The following is a 21,502-nucleotide window of genomic DNA, read 5'->3' as shown; positions in this document are numbered from 1 at the left end:
GAACTCAAGTTAGTCCTTTCTCGTTGGATGGTAGAGCCCCAGCTACTTGAGCCATGACTTGTTATCTCCCAGGGTGCACATTCACAGGAAGCTGAAATTGGAAGGAAAGCTGGGGCTTGAACTCAGGCACCCTAATAAGGCATGTGAGTATCCCAAGTGGGTGGGTCTTAACCATTGTACCAAATTTATTACTGTCTGCCTCTATACTTAGTTTTTTTTTTTTTTTTTGGACAGGCAGAGTGGATAGTGAGAGAAGGAGAAAGACAGAGAGAAAGGTCTTCCTTTTTGCCGTTGGTTCAACCTCCAATGGCTGCTGCGGCTGGCGCGCTGTGGCCGGCGCACCGCGCTGATCCGATGGCAGGAGCCAGGTCCTTATCCTGGTCTCCCATGTGGGTGCAGGGCCCCAGGACTTGGGCCATCCTCCACTGCACTCCCGGGCCACAGCAGAGAGCTGGCCCGAAAGAGGGACAACTGGGACAGAATCCGGCGCCCCGACCGGGACTAGAACCTGGTGTGCCAGAGCCGCAGGTGGAGGATTAGCCTAGTGAGCCACAGCACCGGCCATATACTTAGTATTTTAATAGAGTACTCTGAGTAAAAAAATAAAATAATTTTTGGAAATTCTTTTGGTTCCTTGTTACATGACACCATGTTTAAACAATGATGAAATTCCTCAAGGACTAATCACAGAAAAATTTTTGCTAACTGTGAGTCAAATTATAATGAGCCCATGAGGGTACAAGGTACATGGTAGATACATTAAACAATTTTATCCCATAAAAGGACAAATGGGAACAGGTTAACTTCCTCTTGCCTGCATTGTCTTTGGCTGGGATTAATTTATGAAAGTTTTGCACTAAAAGAGACTTTTTTTTTAAATGGTGAGCAAATAAAAAAGGAAATTTATAATGTAGTGCCCCTACCATACAGATTGTGGTTTCTCCTGTTGGAAAGTCTCTCGGGTTTCTTTTTATGAAAATGTTACATTACATTAAACACAGTGTTTAATTTATGGTATAATGTTTATGTTTGATTTAGTTGAAATAAATGGAATAAACAAAAAAATTCCATGCCTTCTTTAAGAGTTAAAAGAGCAATTGTTTTCTTTTAACTTCAATGTTTTTGTTCCTAAATGAACATACTGTTCACTTGTTTTTTCCCATGGAAAATCATATATTTTAATTTTTATTCAAGTTCTTCCTCAAATTTTCTGATCTCAGATCTACAAAGTATATTGGGAAAATGAGATTTCTCATTAGAAGGAAATAGAAATTAGGGAAAGAATATGACTTTAATGGAAATGGGTGGAAGGAAATATTGTGGAGGGAGGGAGGGATGGTGGTGCAATTTCTTGCATTGCAGAGGAAGAGTTCTTTAAACAGCAGTTAATAATTGGCTAAAATTAAGGCAGCTGCTGATACCAAGGAAATTATAATTCTGTGCATGTTTCCCATTTAGGAAGTCTTGGAATCAGCAGACAGAACTTAGTTATTTCCAGATGTCTAGGCATCCACTGATATGTTGTGTCTGAAGACTGGTGAAACATTGCTTCACATGTGTGTGACATTGTTTTCCACATGAGGGGACATCAAAAAGTTCTTGGAACATGGAATTAAAAGGTAATTTTATCGTGGTGCAAAAACTCTTTGAAAGGCATGCATAGTTTTTTCATAATATGCATTTTCCCTGAACTTTTTGACAGTTTCTTCATATGCAGGGATTTCAAAAATGTTTTACACCTAAATAAATTTATCTTTTAATTCCACTTGATTATTAACTTGAAAAAAATTTTTTTATGTATGTGTGTATATATGAAAGACAGAAAGAGCCAGTGAGAGGGAGACAGAGATAGAAAGAGAGAATCTTCTATCCACTGATTCACTCTCTAAATGCCCTCAACAGCTCGGACTGAGCAGGCCAAATCCAGGAGCCAGGAACCCGATCTGGGTCTCTTGTGTAGGTAGCAGAGGCCCAAGTACTTTGAGCCATCTTCTGCAGTCTCCCAGGGTTTGCATCAGTAGGAAGCTGTATTTCAAACAGAGTCAATACTCAAACCAGGAACTTTGGTAGGAGATGCAGGCATCCCAAGGAGTGACCTCACTGCTGTACCAAATGTCTGCTCTGGGCTATGAACTTTTTGAAGCCCCCATATATATAGAATACTAGTATTAATGAAAAAACTAATTGTTTATTAAAATTTATTAAATTTGGGGCTGGCGCTGTGGTGCAGGGGCTTAAAACCCTGGCCTGAAGTGCCTGCATCCCATATGGGTGCTGGTTGTAGTCCCGGCTGCTCCTCTTCCAATCCAGCTCTCTGCTATGGCCTGGGAAAGCAGTAGAAGATGGCCTAAGTTCTTGGGCCCCTGCACCCACGTGGGAGACCTGGAGGAAGCTCCTAGCTCCTGGCTTCAGATTGGTGCAGCTCTGGCCATTACGGCCATCTGGGGAGTGAACCAGTGGGTGGAAGACCTCTCTCTGTCTCTACCTCTCTCTGTAACTCTGTCTTTCAAATGAATAAAATAAATCTTTAAAAAAATTTATTAAATTCCATATAGGTACTTATCTTTAAATTTTTCCTTAATCATTGAATATAAAAGGGCCGTCTACTCTTATGAAAATATTCATTGTTGACAATGGAGCAACCCCAGGATGGTGGAATAGGGAGGGAGCTTATTGCTCTAGTTTAGGAGAGGATAGTGAAAAGAAAAAAAGAAAAGAAAAGAAAAGAAAAGAAAAGAAAAGAAAAGAAAAGAAAAGAAAAGAAAAGAAAAGAAAAGAAAAGAAAAGAAAAGAAAAGAAAAGAAAAGAAAAGAAAAGAAAAGAAAAGAAAAGAAAAGAAAAGGAGAGAGTGCATTCTCAGAGAATAATTAGGGAGAAAATGTCAGAGAAAACTCCACACAAATTAGATGGATTTTGTGGACCCACGTGGCAGGTGTGGACGTGTACAACTCAGGACCCCAGCAGCCGAGAGCCTCAGCACCAGCTTTAGAGAGTGAGGTGAGACCAGACTGCAGCAGCCAAAGCCACTGGCAATAGAGTTGCAGAAAGAGCCTTGCTTGAGAATAGCTTGGAGCCCTGTGGAGGACAGTGGACCTGCCAACCTAAAGGGAAAAAAAGGGGGCACGTTTCTCTCTCCCCAACCACCCAGCACCAGCTTCCTGTAACCAGCCAAGAGAGGGCAGGAGCCATTTTGGACGTATGTAACAGCTGTACCAGCTCATGTCCACGTGCCCAAAAAACCAGCTGAAAGGAGATGCCTGAGCCTGGCTGGGAGAATTGACAAGGGGCTTGGGTACTCTTGACTATGGGACCCTTGTGTACTGGGACTGTGAAAACACTGTGGCTGTGTGTGAGGATACAGGGTGTGGCTGTGTCTTTGGGTAGTCACTGTGACTCCACACTCTCAGGGCTCCCCAGTTCCCTGGTGAGGATCATTGTCACGGGATCTGTGCTCACACAGAGGACTTCAGGGATCCTTTGTGTGGTTTTTGTGGCAGTGCGAACGAATATTTTACCCACTGGGGCTAGCAACCAAGCATGGGCCTCCTTGGAGGAGAGGAGGTAAATGTGAGCAGATTAACCCTCCCCTCTGATTAAAAACAGAAAAAAAGAAATTTACCACACCCAATTTGGGTGTCACCTTGGACACTCCCCTCACCCTACAGCACTGAATAGAGCTCCCTAGCCACACCCAGCACACACCTCAGGGTATTCACTGAAAGAGCAGAAGCCACTAAGCCACAAAGGCATAGTCCAAAGATAAAAGCCATCAGAGGGAAAAAAACAAACAAAACCAAGTATCTCCACAAATGCCCAAAATAAATGCATGAGTTCAAGAAAGGAAGACAATATGACACCCCAAAGGAACACACAACATTTCAATACTAGAATGTGAAGATGAAGAGATTGAAGACATGCTCAAAATGAAACTCAAAAAATTAATTGTAGGATTACTTAAAAGTAATCAGAAGCAAATCCATGAATTAAATCCATACATGACATGAATGAACATATTTCACATGAAATTGAGATTTTTAAAGAGAAATCAAAATGAAATACTGGAAATGAAGAATTCAATAGAACAAATAAAAAATGCAGTGGAAAGCCTTAACAACAGACTCGGTGAGGCAGAAGAAAGAATATCTGAGTTAGAAAACAAATCTTGGGAAATTTTACAATCAGACCAAAAAAAATTAGAACAAAAAAAAAAACAGTGTTGGAGATTTCTGGGATATTATCAAATGACCCAACATATGGGTCTTAGGAGTTCCTGAAGGCACAGAAAGAAAGAATGGATTAGAAGGCCTTTTTAGTAAAATAATTACAGAAATCTTCCCTAATTTGGAGAAAGAAAGGGATGTCCAAGTACAGGAAGCACATAGAACTCCTAACAGATGTGACCAGAAAAGATACTCACCACGACATACTGTAGTCACACTCTCCACAGTAAAACATAAAGAAAAGATTCTAAAATATGCACAGGAGAAACACCAGATTACTTTCAGAGGATCTGCAATTAGACTCACAGCTGACTTCTCAGAAGAAACTCTACAGGCTAGGAGAGAATGCAGATACATAGTCCAAGTCTTCAGAGAAACAAACTGTCAACCCAGAATACTGTACCCTGCAAAGCTCTCATTTATGAATGAAGGTGAAATAAATACCTTCCATAACAAACAGAAATTAAAAGAATTTGTCACCACTCATCCAGCCTTACAAAAGATGCTTAAGGATGTGCTACACACAGAAACATGGTCATCACTATGAAAGAAGGTGAATGCAGAAAATCTCCCAGTGAAAGTGCAAAGGAAATCCAGAGTAAGCAATAGAAGCATTTATGAAAAAACAGCAGGGAAATTGACCTCGCTCTGGTTTTTCTTGTGTAGTTCCTGAGGTTGCAGAATATCCTGTTACTGGGAACCTACCCACATATTAAGACAATCTCTCTTCAAATCTTTTTAAAAAGAAGAAATAGATAATATTAGACCATCTTGCTTTTCCCTTCTCGTTTTACATACCATTTGTGTGATTACAGTGTTAAGTCTTAGTGCTTATGTCTTTGGGCAAAAGAGTGCATCAGCTATTTTAAATGAATTTTCCCTGTCTTTGAAGCTCAGTCTCTGTGTTGTTGCCATAAAAGAAAATGCCTGGGTTTGCATTACTTGAATACTTGAAAACTGAAAGTGATAAGATATATTATGTAATGAATTAGGTTTTTATTTCTGGATAAAATTAGAAATGAAATAAAAATTTGAACTACTTAAAGGATGAAAATAATGATAGCATTTATAAGCGCTGTGAACCCTTTTGTGTTTGAGGCATCCAAAAGTCAAGTGTTTACTAGATTTTTTTGCCTGAAATCCTGCTCTTTTTTTCTGTGCTTCATGCTTTTTTTTTACTCTTTTTTTTTAAGATTTATTTATTTATTTATTTGAAAGGCAGTGTTACAGAAAGGCAGAAGAAAAGTCAGAGAGAGAGAGAGAAAGTCAGTCTTCCACCCCCTGGTTCACTCCTCAGTTGGCTGCAACAGCCAGAGCTGAGCTGATCCAAAGCCAGGAGCCAGGAGCTTCTTCTGGGTCTCCCATGTGGGTGCAGGGGCCCAAGGACTTGGGCCATCTTTTACTGCTGTCCGAGGCCATAGCAGAGAGCTGGATTGGAAGTGGAGCAGCCAGTACTCGAACTGGCACTCATATGGGATGCTGGCACTGAAGGCACTGGCTTTACCTGCTATGCCACAGTGCCAGCCCCTCATCCATTACTCTTATTATTGACATTGTAAAATAGCAGGGTTCAAGTGTCATTATATCTGTGTTCTTTATGAATCCCATAGCTTTTCTAGTTAAGGAAAAAATAGTCTCAAAAATACTCTTTGTGTCATTTTTTTGGTTAATATTTTACTCACTAATGGTATTTTAGATACCTTTAATCATTTTAATAAGGTGTTGGGGCTGGCACTGTGGCATAGCGGGTTAAAGCCCTGGCCTGAAGCGCCAGCATCCCATATGGGCATCAGTTCTAATCCTGGCTGCTTCTCTTCTGATCCAGCCCTCTGCTATGGCCTGGGACAGCAGTAAAAGATGGTCCAAGTCATTGGGCCCCTGTACCCACATGGGTGACCCGGAGGAAGGTCCTGGCTCCTGGCTTCAGATTGGTGCAACTCCAGCCGTTGCGGCCATCTGGGGAGTGAACCAGCGGATGGAAGACCTCTCTCTCTCTGTCTCTACCTCTCTCTGTCTTTCAAATAAATAAAATAAATCTTTAAAAAATAAGGTGTCTATAAAAATTTAAAACATTACATATTGTATTTGAACTAATTAGTGAAGAGTAAGGAAAAAAACTAGCTTACTGAGACTGTAGATGTTCTATTAGTTAAATTTCAAAATGTTTAATAAAAGAGCTTTCGGAGATAGGTTGAACCCCAATGGTATCCATTAAACTAGCTCCTAGGACATGGAAAGCAGTGGAGGACATGTGAGGGCATTTACTTGCCGTGGCTGTGGTTGTAGTGTGCTCATACTTAAATACAGGTAGTGACACACCGACATTTTTGTTGCCCAATACTCTGAAATAGTGTCCTGCACTTATCTGTACTAAAGTAACTAAAGAAACTGTATGATTGTACTGTATTTGGGAGCCTTTGTACAGCTAGGTAAAATTTCCATGGTACAAAGTATTTGGATGTTAAAATTTATATTATAAGGAAAAAGACATGGTATTATTCCATGTGCTTAAATGATAACTTGCTTATTGAGTTTCAAAAGAAAAAATATGAAATGACTAATTGCCACTGCATTAGCTATAATGTTAAATTGGCAAGTTGTAGCATAAAGCTTAAATCTGTGTTTCTCAAATGTGAACCATAGTAGTCTAATGCTGCTTTGTATATTGTAAATGCTGCAAATAGTCTCAGCACTGAAGATGTGTTGATACCTCTCAAATGAATGCAACCTTTGATGTAGGTGTTTTGATATGTCTCAGAAAGTATCTATATCTGAAAATTTGTTAATCTGTTTGGTAATGAAGATACTTCTCTTCTTTTGTTGTTGTTCCATATTTTCTTGTTTAAATTGAATTTTTACATTTTTACTACTGTTAAGTTCAGTTTGTTCAATGGTTAAAATGGGGTTGTCAGTAAATTGCTTTTTGTTGTCATGTAATTGCTTAAGTAAAAACTACATTTTGCGTTCTGTGCTTATACACTTTTAATGATCTGCATTTCTGTTTAAATGTAAGTGATGATGTTTAGCTTTGGTTTCTGTTTAATAAGGTTTTTTACCATTGATTAAATGAATGAATGCATCTTTTTAAAGAGATTTATATTCTATAGATAAAAATTGTTTGAAACAAAGAAAAAAGAAAATATTCATTGTTTCCAAAAGGTTAGTCCCAGTGGTCATGGTGGTCAGGTGATAAACACAGGCTATTATTCTATTTCTCTACAGCAACATGAGGCTTTTGGAGAAAAATTTCCATCTTTCTTATTCCTTAAATATAGTTTGAGCTCCTACCAAGTGCACAGCAGTGAAGAAATCAACCATAAATTCTTGTCTGGAGTGGTGGAGAGGGGAGGTAGATGACAAACTAAATAAAAAAGTTTTGTAGTATACCAGAAAGTGTCAAGTGTTCTGGAGAGAAATGCATAGGGCATTGCGGATAAAGAGTATGGCATGAAGCAGGGGACAAGTTTTAAAAGCTTGGTCATGGAAGGCTTCCCTGGGAAGTGAGGTTTGAGAAAAGACCCAAAAGAGCTAAGGCAGGGGCAATGCGGGTAAAGCCACCGCCTGCAGTGCCAGCATCCCATACAGGCACCGGTTTGAGTTCTGGCCGCTCCACTTCTAATTCAGCTCTCTGCTATGGCCTAGGAAAGTAGCAGTGGATGGCCCAAGACCTTGGTCCCCTGCACCTACGTGGGAGACCTGGAAGAAGCTCCTGGCTCCTGGCATTGGATCAGCCCAATTCCGGCTATTGTGGCCTTTTGAGAAGTAAACCAGTGGGGATGGAAGACCTCTCTCTCCCTGCCTCTCCATCTCTTTCTGTATTACTCTGACTTTCAAATAATTAAATCTTAAAACAAAACAAAACAACAGAAAAAAAAAGAGCAAAGGCATTAAACCAGATATCTGGAGGAAAAGCAATGCAGGCAGGAGGAACAGCATGTATAGAGACTGAGAGGCCAGTGCAAAGCTGTGTTAATGTCAGCAATTTAAGGAGGATGAGAATAAAAAGGAATGGGTAGAGAGGAGATGGAAGAAGAGGCAGATCATAAATGAACTTTGCTTTTCATTGGAATGACATCAGTTTTACACAAAACTTGGAAACACCTAGTGAAGTCTTTTGTGAGAATTAGTCGTTGAATGGGAATTGTTCATCATCTGCATGTCATTATACACAGAGGTGTTGCAGAGCTTTTGATAATAGTTTTCTGCAAGCCAGTAAACATTTCCTTTGTAATCTTACAATTTTGGCTTCTTCCATTACCATGTTTAACAGATCATTTTTTCATAATGTAAATGAACATTTAAATTGAACTCCACTTCCTAATTATCGAAATTTACTAACTATAATCTGAATCAAAAGTTTAAATTTTTCCTTATTATTTATTTGAGAGAGAGAGAGAGAGATCTTCCATCCTCTAGGTTCCTTTACCAAATGACCACAAGTGGCTAAAGTCAGGTCAGTGCAGGTCTCCTATGTGAGTGGCTTGAGTGATCACCTGCTGCCTCCCAGGGTGCACAGTAACAGGAAGCTGGAAGCAGGAGCAAAGCTGAGACTCAAACCGAGACTCTCCGGTATGGGATGCAGGCATACCAAGTCGTATCTCAACTGCTGCGCCAAACACCTGCCAAGAGTTTTTATTCTTACATAAAGCATGAAATGAAATGGTTTATATGTTGAAATAAGATTTTAAGGATATGGCTTTAAAATAATGAGACTAATTCTACAGGGCATCATGAAATTTACAAAATACAAATTAGGATGTTTTATAATGTTTGCATATTATTTCAGATATGTGGATTTACATAAATTTCATTTTTTTCTCTCTTACAGGCAAATATACATGCAAGAGTAAGTACCTTTTTAAATTTACACTTTATAATTGCACATATTTATGGGATAAAATCTGATTTTTAATACATGCATATTTCGTATATTGATCATATCCAGGTAGTTAGAGGTGATGTATATAGTAAGTATCCCCCTTTTTACTAAAAGAAATCAAGTATAAAATTCATGAGGAAAAGTGCTGAATAGTCTTGTCTAATGGAATTTTTAGTTTTTATAATTAACTGATTTTAATAAATCAATAAATATTGTGAATGCATTTACAACAGACATAATTGGTGCATCAGATTTCACTGTTACCACATTTCCGATTTGCCTGAGATGGCCTCATATCTTAAATTACCACATGTTTTTTATTGAAATTTTTAGAGAAATACTGATATATAGTTTACTTACATTTGTTGGTGCTAAGAACTCTTCAGGAATGGGAATCGTCCATGTGCTTAGGAATCTTTTAATGTGTCCAAAAAACATTTCTTCCTAAGCATACTAGTTTAAAAAGCCAGAGATTAGTACATAATACTTTTTAAGATTTCATAGATAATAGATAACAAAATATTTCCTTATGCATTATAGTAAAATATTGAGTTTTCTCTAACTTGGATCCTTATATTATTTATGAAGCAAAAGTCATGCATGCATAGTACAGAAGTGAAATATTAATGATAAATAGTTGGCCACTAGGTAGAAATTGTTTTGTAAAACAATATACATGCAGACTCTGGAAGATAGCCACTTTTCTAAGAGAAAAGTATTCCTTGCCTGTTTACTGCTGAAAGAACAAACAAACTAAAATTTATGAGGACTTTGAAAAGCATGTGTTTGGCTTAGCACGGGCAGCACCAAAGATTCTGAGTTCATAGGGGCTGTGTGCATGCATGTGTATTTTAAACTCTTGAGAGTTTACATCAAAGAGGATAAAGTTTACAAAACAGAAATTATATTAATGTAAGCCAGAAATACCTGTCAGTCATGCTTGGTGCAGAGCTACCTTGAGAAAAGACAGCATTCAAAGGTGAAGTGGAGGAAGTAGGTTTTATGCAGGAGACACAAGACATAGGCCAGGTTGAGAAGTTGATTTTTGGGATATCAAACAGGCACTCAGTTCTCTCACTCTATAAATCTTTTCTTTCAAAAGTAAAAACAGGCCATGGGATAAATAGATATGAGTACATTTGTTTTGTGAGGTGCAGGAGCGTTTTTGGTCCTATCCACACACCACAGCCTTCCCAGCTGCTCTCAGTGATAGTTGATGGGGGTTAGGAAAAGAATTGCCTCAGCACAAAGCCTGTGCCCCTGACATTGTGCCAAGGACTGGTGTTTCACATGGCTGGGTGGCTGGAGAAGAACTCCATATGCTATGAATTCTGCTATGTTTTTCCCTGTAAGGCATAGGTCTTTAACAAAAACAAACAATAAAGAGAGGGGAAAGGGAGACAGAGATTGAGAGGAAAGGGAGAGAAATTTTGAGTGCAGTTAGCATGCACAGATTCCTACTGACAGAGTATTTTAAACAAACAGTACACTGTATTGAAATGCTGGCTTTAAAAATGGCCCTTGCTCTCCCACTGTGTGGGAGTTAGCCCCTCTAGTCTGTTCTATACATCAAGAACTAAAAAGAGGAAGGGCAATCACAGCATGTGGCTGGAGGGACATCAAAGCCACATTTGCCATGAGTTATTTTCCTTCCTGTTCCTTTCTCTTGGGTCCTGAAGCACACATGCTGCTACAGAAAGGGGTAAAAGGCAATGTCAAGAGCTGCGTAACTGTTGGGAGCTTTAGTGGTTAAGGCCGGGAATGTTGCAATCAAGATTGCATTTAAGAGATGTGGGTTTTTAAAGGGCATCCAAAAAAATCTCTTACTTACAGTTACTGAAAATTGACTGTGTGTGTGTGTTACAATCTACATTTTAAGCTATACAAAGAAAGCTGAAGATAACACCTAAAATATTTACTTTGAATTACCTTTTGCAAACATCAAAAACCGAATGCGTGACAAGAACCAGAGGATCACCCACTAAAGAGTGATACAGGTGATACAAGTCCCACATTCTAAATCGAGAGAAAGATGCCTATTAGAAATTTATCCCCAGAAATGCAGTGTTTTGTTATTTTCACGTTTTTTTCCTCTTTTCTATTTGTGTTCCCTGTCTAGCCAGCTATGCTTACTTCTGGACTTCACAGCTCCTATTAATCTGTAAATCTTATAGATTATTTTCTCTTTTCCTTGTACTTTTAAAATTATTAAAGAAATGCTATAAAATAAAAATGAAGATGGGAAATATAATTGGTAGTTATATTCCCGAGTTCACCATTGTAACATCACAGTATCTCTGAATCCATTGCAGTTTTTTCTTTACACACACACCTATTAAAAACATAAGCCACTATAGAATCACCATATATTTCCTTCCTATATCAATTTCTTATTGATGTGGGCAAGGGGAATATGAATTTTCCTAAAAGATTTTATCATGCACAAAGACACACATTCTAAGTGCTGACACAAATAAGGTACCCAAAGTGATAACATTTATTTTAAAGGTGAGAGAGTGAGCACACACACACATGCCTCACACAGAAATATCTGTCATGAGTGGGCCATGGGCCAGGAGATTGCCCCAAAGGAAAAGGGGTTGGGAGAGAAGAAGCAGAGAGAACACCTGGCAGCCCCTCCAGCCATGGTCTGCAGCCAAAGAGAGGGTCCCTCCAACTGTTGGTCTCCTTTTTGAAGTTGCAGTGGTGCCTCTCCAGGTGTGAAGCCACTTGGAAATTATATGGCACCTCGACAGAGAGACAGGTCTTCCATCCACTGTTTCACTCCTTAAATGGCCACAATGGCGGAAGCTGGGCCAATCCAAAGCCAGGAATCAGGAGCTACTTCCGTGTCTCCCATGTGGGTGAAGGGGCCCAAGGAGTTGGGCCATCTTCCACTGTTTTTCCAGGCCACTAACAGAAAGCTGGATCCGAAGAGGAGCAGCTGAGGCATGAACTGGTGCCCACATGGGATGCTGCTAAAACAAAGCCAGTTCTGTGTACTTGACTTTCTAACATCTCAACAATAATTTGTAATGATATTAGTGTACTATTTATGGCATTAAATACTGCCAAAATGGTTGGTTTTGTAGTATAGGTCTTTAAGCCACTGCATACAATGTTGGCATATATCAGAGTGTCCCTCTGCCACCCACAAGGAAGACCCAGATGGAGTTTATGGCTCCTAGATTTGGCATGGCCCAGACTTGGCTATTGTGGCCATTTGGGGAATGAACCAGCGGGAGGAAGATCTCTGTCTCTCTTTCTACCAATCTCTCTCTCACTCTGACCTCCAAGTAAGTAAACAAATGTTTAAAATAAATATTTGCCAAAGTACTTATGTTTAGACAGAAGATGAAACAGAATTATAAATTAATAATTACTATAGTCTTTAGCCAAATATGTATGGGAAATTTTTACACTTTTGGTTACTTATGGCAGGAGAGGTAGGTGATAGCTGGTTTCTTGGCTGAGAAGATTTACGCTGCACATAGCATTCTTCTGCCTCACATGGTTATGAGACCTGAGTCTAACTGAGTGAACTTTTAGACTGAATGCCAAGAGTATGGTTACCGTGTGACACATCCTGTATATTTTCTACCACGTTGCTTGTTAGTGTGGTTCATCTGAACCACAGAACATCATTCATTGCTCATCACTCAAACAACTAACCATAGTGTGTGTCTGAAGACAACAGTGGGAGAGTTCTCAATTTTGAAACTTGTTAAAAACTTGCACTTATAATGCTTTAAAGAGAAATGATAATCATTTATAATTGTTGCTATTTGAAATATCAAAGGGAATAAAGCTTTTATGCTAAACAGTGATAGAAAAAAAATAGTGATGATTTGGACACTACTAAGAGTCTAGGTGGATTTTGTGACTTAATCTAGATAAGGGATAAAGGGGGGCAGCTCAAAAATACATCACAATTTTATACTTGAATACATCTGAATTTTGTTTTTTGTAATTAAAAATTAACATATACCATATTAATAAACATCTTGCTAATGCTTGTTTTTCTTTGAAATGTTTTCCTTTATTTATATTTTGATAGAACTTTGGGTGATTTTATCAAAGATAAAGTAAATTAATATTTCATATTAAAAACCAGAAGAAATTCTAAATCTGAATATATTAATATGTATATAATATGGTTTCCTTTAATCAAGTTAATATCTTCCATTTCCCTGACTTGTTTCTACTTAAGTGTCTAAACTATTATATTCTTGAAAAAATTCTGCGTAAAATACACAAAGATATGATATCTTTGATATTCAAATTTTCTGCTACAGTCAGAAAATAGTTTTTTACTTAATTTTAGTATTCATGTTATATTTACATTTTTAAAGCCGCTTCACTCAGTCCTCTTAGAAATCAGTTAGCAGTCATTCTCTCTCTACCACTCTGCTCTTTTCTCCCCCCTCTTTCCTCTATGTCACCATCTCTCCTTACCTCAAACCTTTCTATCCTTGACTTGGTGCAAATGAGTAGGAAGTCCACAATACAACATATTGATGCAACTTTTTACTCCCTTGCAAACCTTCATTTATTCTGATTTACCTCCAAAACAATGTTGTCTTTTGATTTGCTTCTGTATTTGTGGGTATTATGCTACCCTCATTGTGTCAGCATATAAATAATATTCCTCAGTCATTTATTTAGAAACATTATGCAATTTTTGGAAAAAATGCTAAAATAAAAACATATTATGGAAAATCTGAGACCTATATAATTTCTTAGTTTACAAATATGCATTCAAAGAAAATATTATATCATGGTGGAGATAGAATGATGATAGATAAATCAATTCTAAACTAGCAAAAAGATAACCAAGACAGTTCCAGAGAGGGATAAGTACTATGGTACAAACAAAATAGAGGAGATGTATAGTAACCAGTGTGTACATGTGTGTGCACATGAGTGTGTATTTGTGTGCCTGCACATATGTGTGCGTGTATGTATGATAAACATACATACAGTTCTTCATTTATCAAGTCCTTCAGTTCTTCATTTATCAAGTTCTTCAGTTCTTCATTTATCAAGATAAATTTTATGGTCTTTAAGTTGCCTTCAGACCTAATGATGCAAGTTTTAAGATTTTGTTCCACATTTAGCTCTTTTTTACTATTCTAATTATGTGGTCTATTATCTATCCATATTAGATTCTAAAAATAATTGAAATATGAAAAAACTCCCTATCAAAATTTGAAAACAATATCCGTACTTCTTAACCATAGTGTCGCTTTATTTGACTTTGCATAAAGAGGTTTTTGGAAAACACTACTTTCTGGATGACAGATCAAGGGCCATAGGCTGAGCAATAACATGACCAAGCTTGTATCCTTTGCCCTCCTGTGAACTGCCTGCACAGAAGCATGGGTGCTCCATTTAGTATCATCATTTGAAAGTCCTCTGTCTAACAATGCCACATAAGAAGTCATTGTGTGAGAACAATCATTAGTGATTATAACAACGATTACAGAATTAATTGCAGTTATCTACGTCTCTTTGCGTAACTGTGGTGAAACCTCTGAAACATTGTAAATGCAACTTCTCAATTTGGTGAAAGAGAGAGCAATTCTTTGAGTCTACTTTGCAAGTCATTTGTTTAGATTTTTAAATTATGAATCAATTTTTCTCACTAATAATCACAAAAACGCCATTAGGAAAATTTGTTTTCTTAATTGTCAAGGGAAAACAGATTCTGAAATAGTTTCACACTATATTACAAAGCATGACATGGAAAATGGGCAAACATCATGCTTTAAGTTGCTCTTGGCAGAGAGGTCTACACTTTTGTCTTCTGTCAGGTTTCAGTTGAGTAGTAGGATCTATCAGTCTTGCTTCTTCCTATCATCATTTGTTTGTGCTTTCATTTAGAAAGTTTGTGTAGTCACATGGAAAAATTAAAGGAGAAAATAGTTCTAGCAGTAATAATTTTTAAAAATCACAGAAATGAAAAGGAGTTAATAAATGTTTGCAACACTGATATGATTTCTCTCTATTGTAGAGGCAAACCGAACTTACTGGACATGGGCTCTTTGATGATCAAACCAATTCAGCGTGTGATGAAGTACCCCCTATTACTGTGTGAACTTCGGAATTCTACCCCTCCTTGCCACCCAGATTACAGCGCACTGGGGGATGCCTTTGCTGCTGTGAAGGACATTAATGTTAACATCAATGAACTGAAAAGAAGGAAAGATTTAGGTAGGAACAGACACAATGGATGGGATGTTCCCACGATTGGAGAGGTCTGTGTATACCGCTGAGAATAAGACTGTCAGGGGAGTCGTGGCAGCTGCAGTGAACACGATTATTTAAAATCTGAAGTTGTGACCGAGGAGGAGAGTGTGGTTTTGCCTTGCTGGCTGGGGAGAAGATTATGAGGCTCACAAAACTGACAATTTGATTTTACCAAACAGCAGTATGCTTAACCTCATTCGGCCACTGCACACTGGGTGATGTACTGTGGCCTGACTACACACCACAGCATGTGGTCCTCCTGTCATCTGTGGTCTGTGTGGTGACAGGGAGACACGGCCAGGTAACCACAATAGGAAGTAGCATGGAAAATGCTGGGCAAAGGGCAGATCCAGGTGAGGTGGCCTTTCATTTGGAGACTGTATTGGCAATTATTGCTCTACTAATGGAAGCGGATCTATTTCTTTCTAGAATTATCAAATTATTGTTAACTATGTGTAAACTAAATTATACAATTAACATATAATGTAAAATATAGATTTCAAAAAAATGGAGACAATTACATGGTTCCTAAATGTTCCAGAGGACTATGTCACTAAATAATTTATTTGGATAGACCATAGGACCTTCCTCAAGCTGATTTATATCCATAAAGTTTTTCATTGGCTTTGTCCTCCTAATATTAAATCCCAATTTGACATCAAAGCAATGGCAGAACTTTAGAGCTAACCAGTCCAACCTTCATTTATTTTTATTTTTCATTTCTAATATTTATTCAAAAGTAATGTATTTGTATTAATAAACTTATGAAGAAGGACACAGAGCAATTAGTAAAGGCTATAGAGTAAAAGACACCATGAACAAAGTGAGAAGACAGCACATGAAGTATTACTTCTAGAATATATAATTGTTGATATTAAATCAATAATAAAAAATATTCTAATATGAAAAAGGTTTATAGTAAATAAGCAAGTCACAGAAAGATAAAAAAAAAACTATAAAATGCTAAGCTCCATTAGTATTTGGAGAAATGCTAATTCAAATAACCATGATAGACGATACCCAGTCCATTGGATTGGCAAAAAAACTTACTGGATAATGCTAAGTGCTGTCCTTTAGTCCGTAGAGGAGGATATGAATTGGAATTGCTGTTTTAGAGAACAGTTTGGAAAAATCTAGTAAGGAGGCACACACCGGGCAGAGAGAAAGTCAGTTTTTAGGGATTTGCTCTAGAGAAGCTTGCCCATGTGATCAAAGAGATATGTTCTAGTAATTAGTATTTTTTTTTTTTTGACAGACAGAGTGGACAGTGAGAGAGAGAGAGAGAAACAGAGAGAAAGGTCTTCCTTTGCCGTTGGTTCACCCTCCAATGGCCGCCGCAGCCGGTGCGCTGTGGCCAGCGCCCCGCACTGATCCTATGGCAGGAGCCAGGTGCTTCTCCTGGTCTCCCATGGGGTGCAGGGCCCAAGCACTTGGGCCATCCTCCACTGCACTCCCTGGCCACAGCAGAGAGCTGGCCTGGAAGGGGGGCAACCGGGACAGAATCTGGCGCCCTGACTGGGACTAGAACCCGGTGTGCTGGCGCCGCAGGTGGAGGCTTAGCCTAGTGAGCCGCGGCACTGGCCGTAATTAGTATTTTTTATAAAACAAAAGAGATTACATATTTGTCCAGGTAATAGATAGTCTATTATATGGTATGATATCATAGGTAGATAAAAATTAATAAAAGTACATATATCAATAGAAAAAATATACCCTTGAGTTTAGAAAGAAGGTAAATTAGCAAGTTAGAAAATATGTGTAATACTCTATTTTTAGAAGACTTGAATCACTTCTTGGCCTTTTGGCTAAGATCAAGTATAGAAGATTTGAAAAAATTCAAAGTAATACTATGTATTATATGAATCCAAGCAGACATAGTAAAGGCAGAGAGATAGATACAAATATAACAGACCCTATTATTTAGGATCAAAATTTCCTTTAGGGATCAAAGATGGAGATCAGGACATCTTCAACTGTTACACAATTTTTTTTTAAAGAAAAAGGAACGTAAACTGTTAAAGAGTTGACAAAGCTAGGTGAATCATGATTGCTATAGTATTTACACTTTTTTGTTTGCTTAAATTGTTTTAAAGAGTAAAATGGTCCAATTCCCAAGACTCCAGTATTCCAGTGTACATAGCTAACATATCATGTTGCTTTCAAACTCTTTTTTTCCCACTGTGCCTCTCTCTGTGTCTGCTCCCTACATTACCACCATTTCTTCTTTCCTTCCTGTCAGCCATATGTATGGTACTAGAGTATTTTTCAAATCTAATTATGTATCATGAACGTTCTAGTGATTAATATTGCCTTCATTTTACTGATTCCTAGTATTTATGAATGTACCATAATTTATTAAATCATTCTTCTACGAATAAATTTTTCTATTGCTTTCAATACCTTGCTGCTAAAAAAAACAGTGATGTAAGCTGTTTAGTAGTCTTGATTATGGGAAGCAGATTTCTCTGCATGAACTATCTGGTCATGGACTAATAACATTCTCATTTTTGTTAGATTCTGACAACATGTTCTTCACAAAATCTGTGTGAGTTTAATCCTTATCAATGGTGCAACAGATGGTCATTGTGTACAGTTATCTTTTCATTGTTAGTTGTCTCAACATTGGATGCAGTTGTCTTTTCATTGTTAGTTGGGTCCTGATTTCCTACTCCAGAGACCCCAGATAATAGATACGATTATATGTGAGAAGAGAAGCAGAGCATTTCTCCTAGTATCAGGGATTTCTTTAATATGAGAGGTAAATGAATCTTGGACTTTGAGGAGCTCATGCTTTTGAACAGCGGTCTGACGGTCAGCGGGGTCATAGTGTGTAGGCCATGAATAGATAGTGGGGTTGGAGCAAGTAGCATCTGCAGAGAAAGGTCAAGAGTCATGTAGATATATATGAATCTCGAATATAAATATTGACCTTGAAAACATTGGGAGAAGTGCACACTTCCTATGCTGCACATTTTAAACATGTTACTGCATTCTTCCTTTTCAGTTCTAAAATATAAGAAGAATGATGAGGATGAATCACTTAAAGACAAACTGTCTAAACTAAATATTCATTCAATTAGCAAGAAATCAAAACGAATGACAAATCATCTAAAGATTCTGACCAGAGGAGAATCGCAGGTAATTTTTCTTCTTGGGCCACATACTTGCATGTTTTCCTGGGGAACGTGAACACTTATATTTTTATGAGGTTTTGTTTTCTTATTATGACAACTTCTAGAGAATCACTGATAATCAAGGTAATTGATGTCTGTTCTTCTCTTCTTGTCATGTCTCCGCCCCGGGAGTAACAGCGGGGGTGGTACCGACATGGTCTTTGCTGTAGCGTTTCCATTCGAAGCAAGGGGCAAATAAAGACATAAGGACATGGGACACAGGATGCTCAGAAGTCCTGACATTTGCCATCCACTGGCATATACTCACCCCCAAGGCACTGTCCTCCTTCCATCTTTGTTTTACTTCTGCTTTTAAAAATCTCACTTTCCTTCAGGGTTCATTTTATCTTTGTTTCATCTATCAAAAAAAAAAGCGTTTAGATGCAAAAGTTGGTGTGATTTGTTTTTTCTATGCTGTATCCCCCCAGCTCTCCTCCTACTCCCCAGATGCCCATTGCGGACCAGTGGCAAACTGTTCTGTGTCAGCTGTTTAGCCTGGCTTGAACCACTTTCATGTCAATCTTTAGTAAATAATGGAGTACCTGAAATGTAATGTATTGGAGTGAAATGAACATTTTGAGATTCAATGATTGTTTACAGCCCTTGTCTCTTCTGTTGAGGAACAGTGTTGTTTTTTTTTTTTTTTCCTCTTCATACTATTTGTTGAACTTTTTTATTTAGTATAGGGCTAACTATACAATCATTAAGTAAACCGAAAATAGATCTTTGTAAAAATTAAGAGTGGGAATGGGAGAGGGAGGAGGAAGATGGATTGGAGTGTGGGCAAGAGGGAAGGTGGGAGGGGAAGTGTCACTATATTCCTAAATTTGTATATATGAAATACATGAAACTTCTATAGCTTAAATAAAATTAAAAAATAAAATAAAATATTACAAAATTAAAAAAAAATAATGGATGGATTAGCAAGGGCATGAGAATTACCAGAGGAACTTACGGAAAGATAGCTTCTGGGATTCTTCCTGGTTCAAGGGTACAAACTAAAAGTCTGCAAACACTCCAGGTGTTTTGTAGTTCATTAGCCCAAAGTAAGTGATCAAAGAAACCCACTTGGAGAAAAGCCATGGTCCTGAGGTTATAACATGGTGGGCTTCTAGGGCAAAATTAGGAAGGATGATTCTTAGCCCACTATGTGGTCTTTGCTTTTCATTCCTTCTCATTTGCCTGCTTTCCTCACTTATGTCAACATCTGTAATTACGATTTTTGTTTGAACTAGAGGCAACTGTATGATGGTTCGACTTTGGGCTTAGAGGACTCTTATGTCTACCTATCTATTTAGCGGCTGTGTGCTCTTTCCCTTCTTCTGTTGAGTCTTGGCTGTTTCTGACCACTTAGGTAGAAGTGGTCTCTTCCTCCACTGAATGCCTAGGACACTTACTTTCTGTCTCCCATTTTGGACAGTGTTCATATTTGCAGAAATTAGAACAGGGCAGAAATTATGAGCAAGGTCTTTGAAGTTATATAAGTGTGAGTTTGAACTCTACCTCTGCCACTTAGTAAATTTTTCCCTTGGATTACATAACTTAAGTTCAACATAATCATCTGCAAACTGGGGGTTATACTAATATCTATGATATGGGCTGTTCTAAGGATTAAATGAGAAGGTTTGTATACAAAGAAAGCACCTAACAGTGCATAAGCACTCAATATATATAGGCTGTCATTATTATCATAATCATCATTGTTATTTTGCACCATTGTCTTATATTATCATTTACCTTTGATTATGTGGACTTCTTACTTCTCCTGTGGATGTAGATTCCTTAATACATGGTATGTTATTAATCATGGGTTTTACTTTCTGTATTATACAATTCTTTGGCATGTTAAAATGCCTCACTGGTGAGGAGAAAGTGTACCTTACAGAGTTCCTCTGTTCTTAGAGCAACTTTCATAATCAAACCAACCAATCTTAAGTCCGGGGCCCCAACTACCTCCCAGTATATACCCTGCCCTAATTAAACCTGGGGTGAGGTCCCAGGCAATTAGAAACCAAACCTATGGCACAAAGGCCTTGAGAATGATTCAAAGTAACCAATCCTAAACTTACTCTGCCCTACCCTGGCTTTCCTGTGGAAACCCCAGTAAAGGCTCTGGCCTAGACTTCCTCTTCACTCTCTTCTTCTGCCACCTGACCCAGACCTGGTCTTCCCCTGCAGCCCTGTGTGGCACATGATGACTCCCTCTCTGGGACTGTGAATATAATCAACTTCTTACAAGCTGCAATGACATGGCCATCGCATAGCTAACATGTATATTTTTGGAGCACACAGCTTGGATCATTCTGTACTTGCTTCTGCATTCTGGGGGCTCTCTACCCACTGCATATAAAAGGATTCTCCTCTCAGTGTGCAGCTATAATTTGGAAGGAACATTCATGGTAGATAGTCACTGATGAGGTAAAGGACAATCAATACATTTCAACTAAAGACAGCTGTGATAAAAGCAAATTGGGAATTTATTTAAGAAAAGATTGTAGCCCCTATTGGCATGTGTAAAGGTGCAAACAATTCTCCCCATTCTTTAGGATTTTGCTTCTGACTCATGACAATTCTACTGAGCAATATTAGGCAGGTTCTATTTTTGAGCAGCTTTTTGTTTAAGCTGTTATATCCTTTAACATGTTTATCATCAGCTTCTTTTATTTTTCATTTGTGAGCTAAAAGTGAACTGTGTTTAAACTAGCAGGAAGGATTATTAATTAGATTTTCTCCTTAATCTTTTGAGAAGATGTCCTGTCAGCAATGAGGCATTTCACTGTTAATCAGAAAATCAGCTGCACATGCTGAACTGGAGAAGAGATAAATATCAAATCAATCAATTGTGCACTTGTCAGCAGCTCAGGATAAATATTGGTAGAGTTAGGGTATAAAGCTATTACCCCAAAAGAAGTTTCTATTCAATTCATTACACATTTATTGAACTATCACGTACTAGATACTGTGTTAGAAAACAGGAACAT

At 38.1% G+C, this 21,502-nt stretch overlaps 1 protein-coding gene across 1 annotated transcript in view; it reads left to right on the top strand.

Moving 5' to 3' along the window:
• Window positions 1-21,502, top strand: part of ARHGEF38 (Rho guanine nucleotide exchange factor 38) — a 146,852-nt gene that overhangs the window by 87,398 nt on the left and 37,952 nt on the right. Inside the window, exons 5-7 of the mRNA XM_008267533.4 lie at window positions 9,049-9,066; window positions 15,113-15,312; window positions 18,353-18,486. Coding sequence (XP_008265755.2) covers window positions 9,049-9,066; window positions 15,113-15,312; window positions 18,353-18,486 — 352 coding nt within the window. The remainder of the gene's footprint in view (window positions 1-9,048; window positions 9,067-15,112; window positions 15,313-18,352; window positions 18,487-21,502) is intronic.

Source organism: Oryctolagus cuniculus, chromosome 8, assembly GCF_964237555.1.
Source record: "Oryctolagus cuniculus chromosome 8, mOryCun1.1, whole genome shotgun sequence".
Classification (NCBI taxonomy): Eukaryota; Metazoa; Chordata; class Mammalia; order Lagomorpha; family Leporidae; genus Oryctolagus; species Oryctolagus cuniculus.
This window is presented reverse-complemented; position numbering and strand designations above follow the sequence as displayed.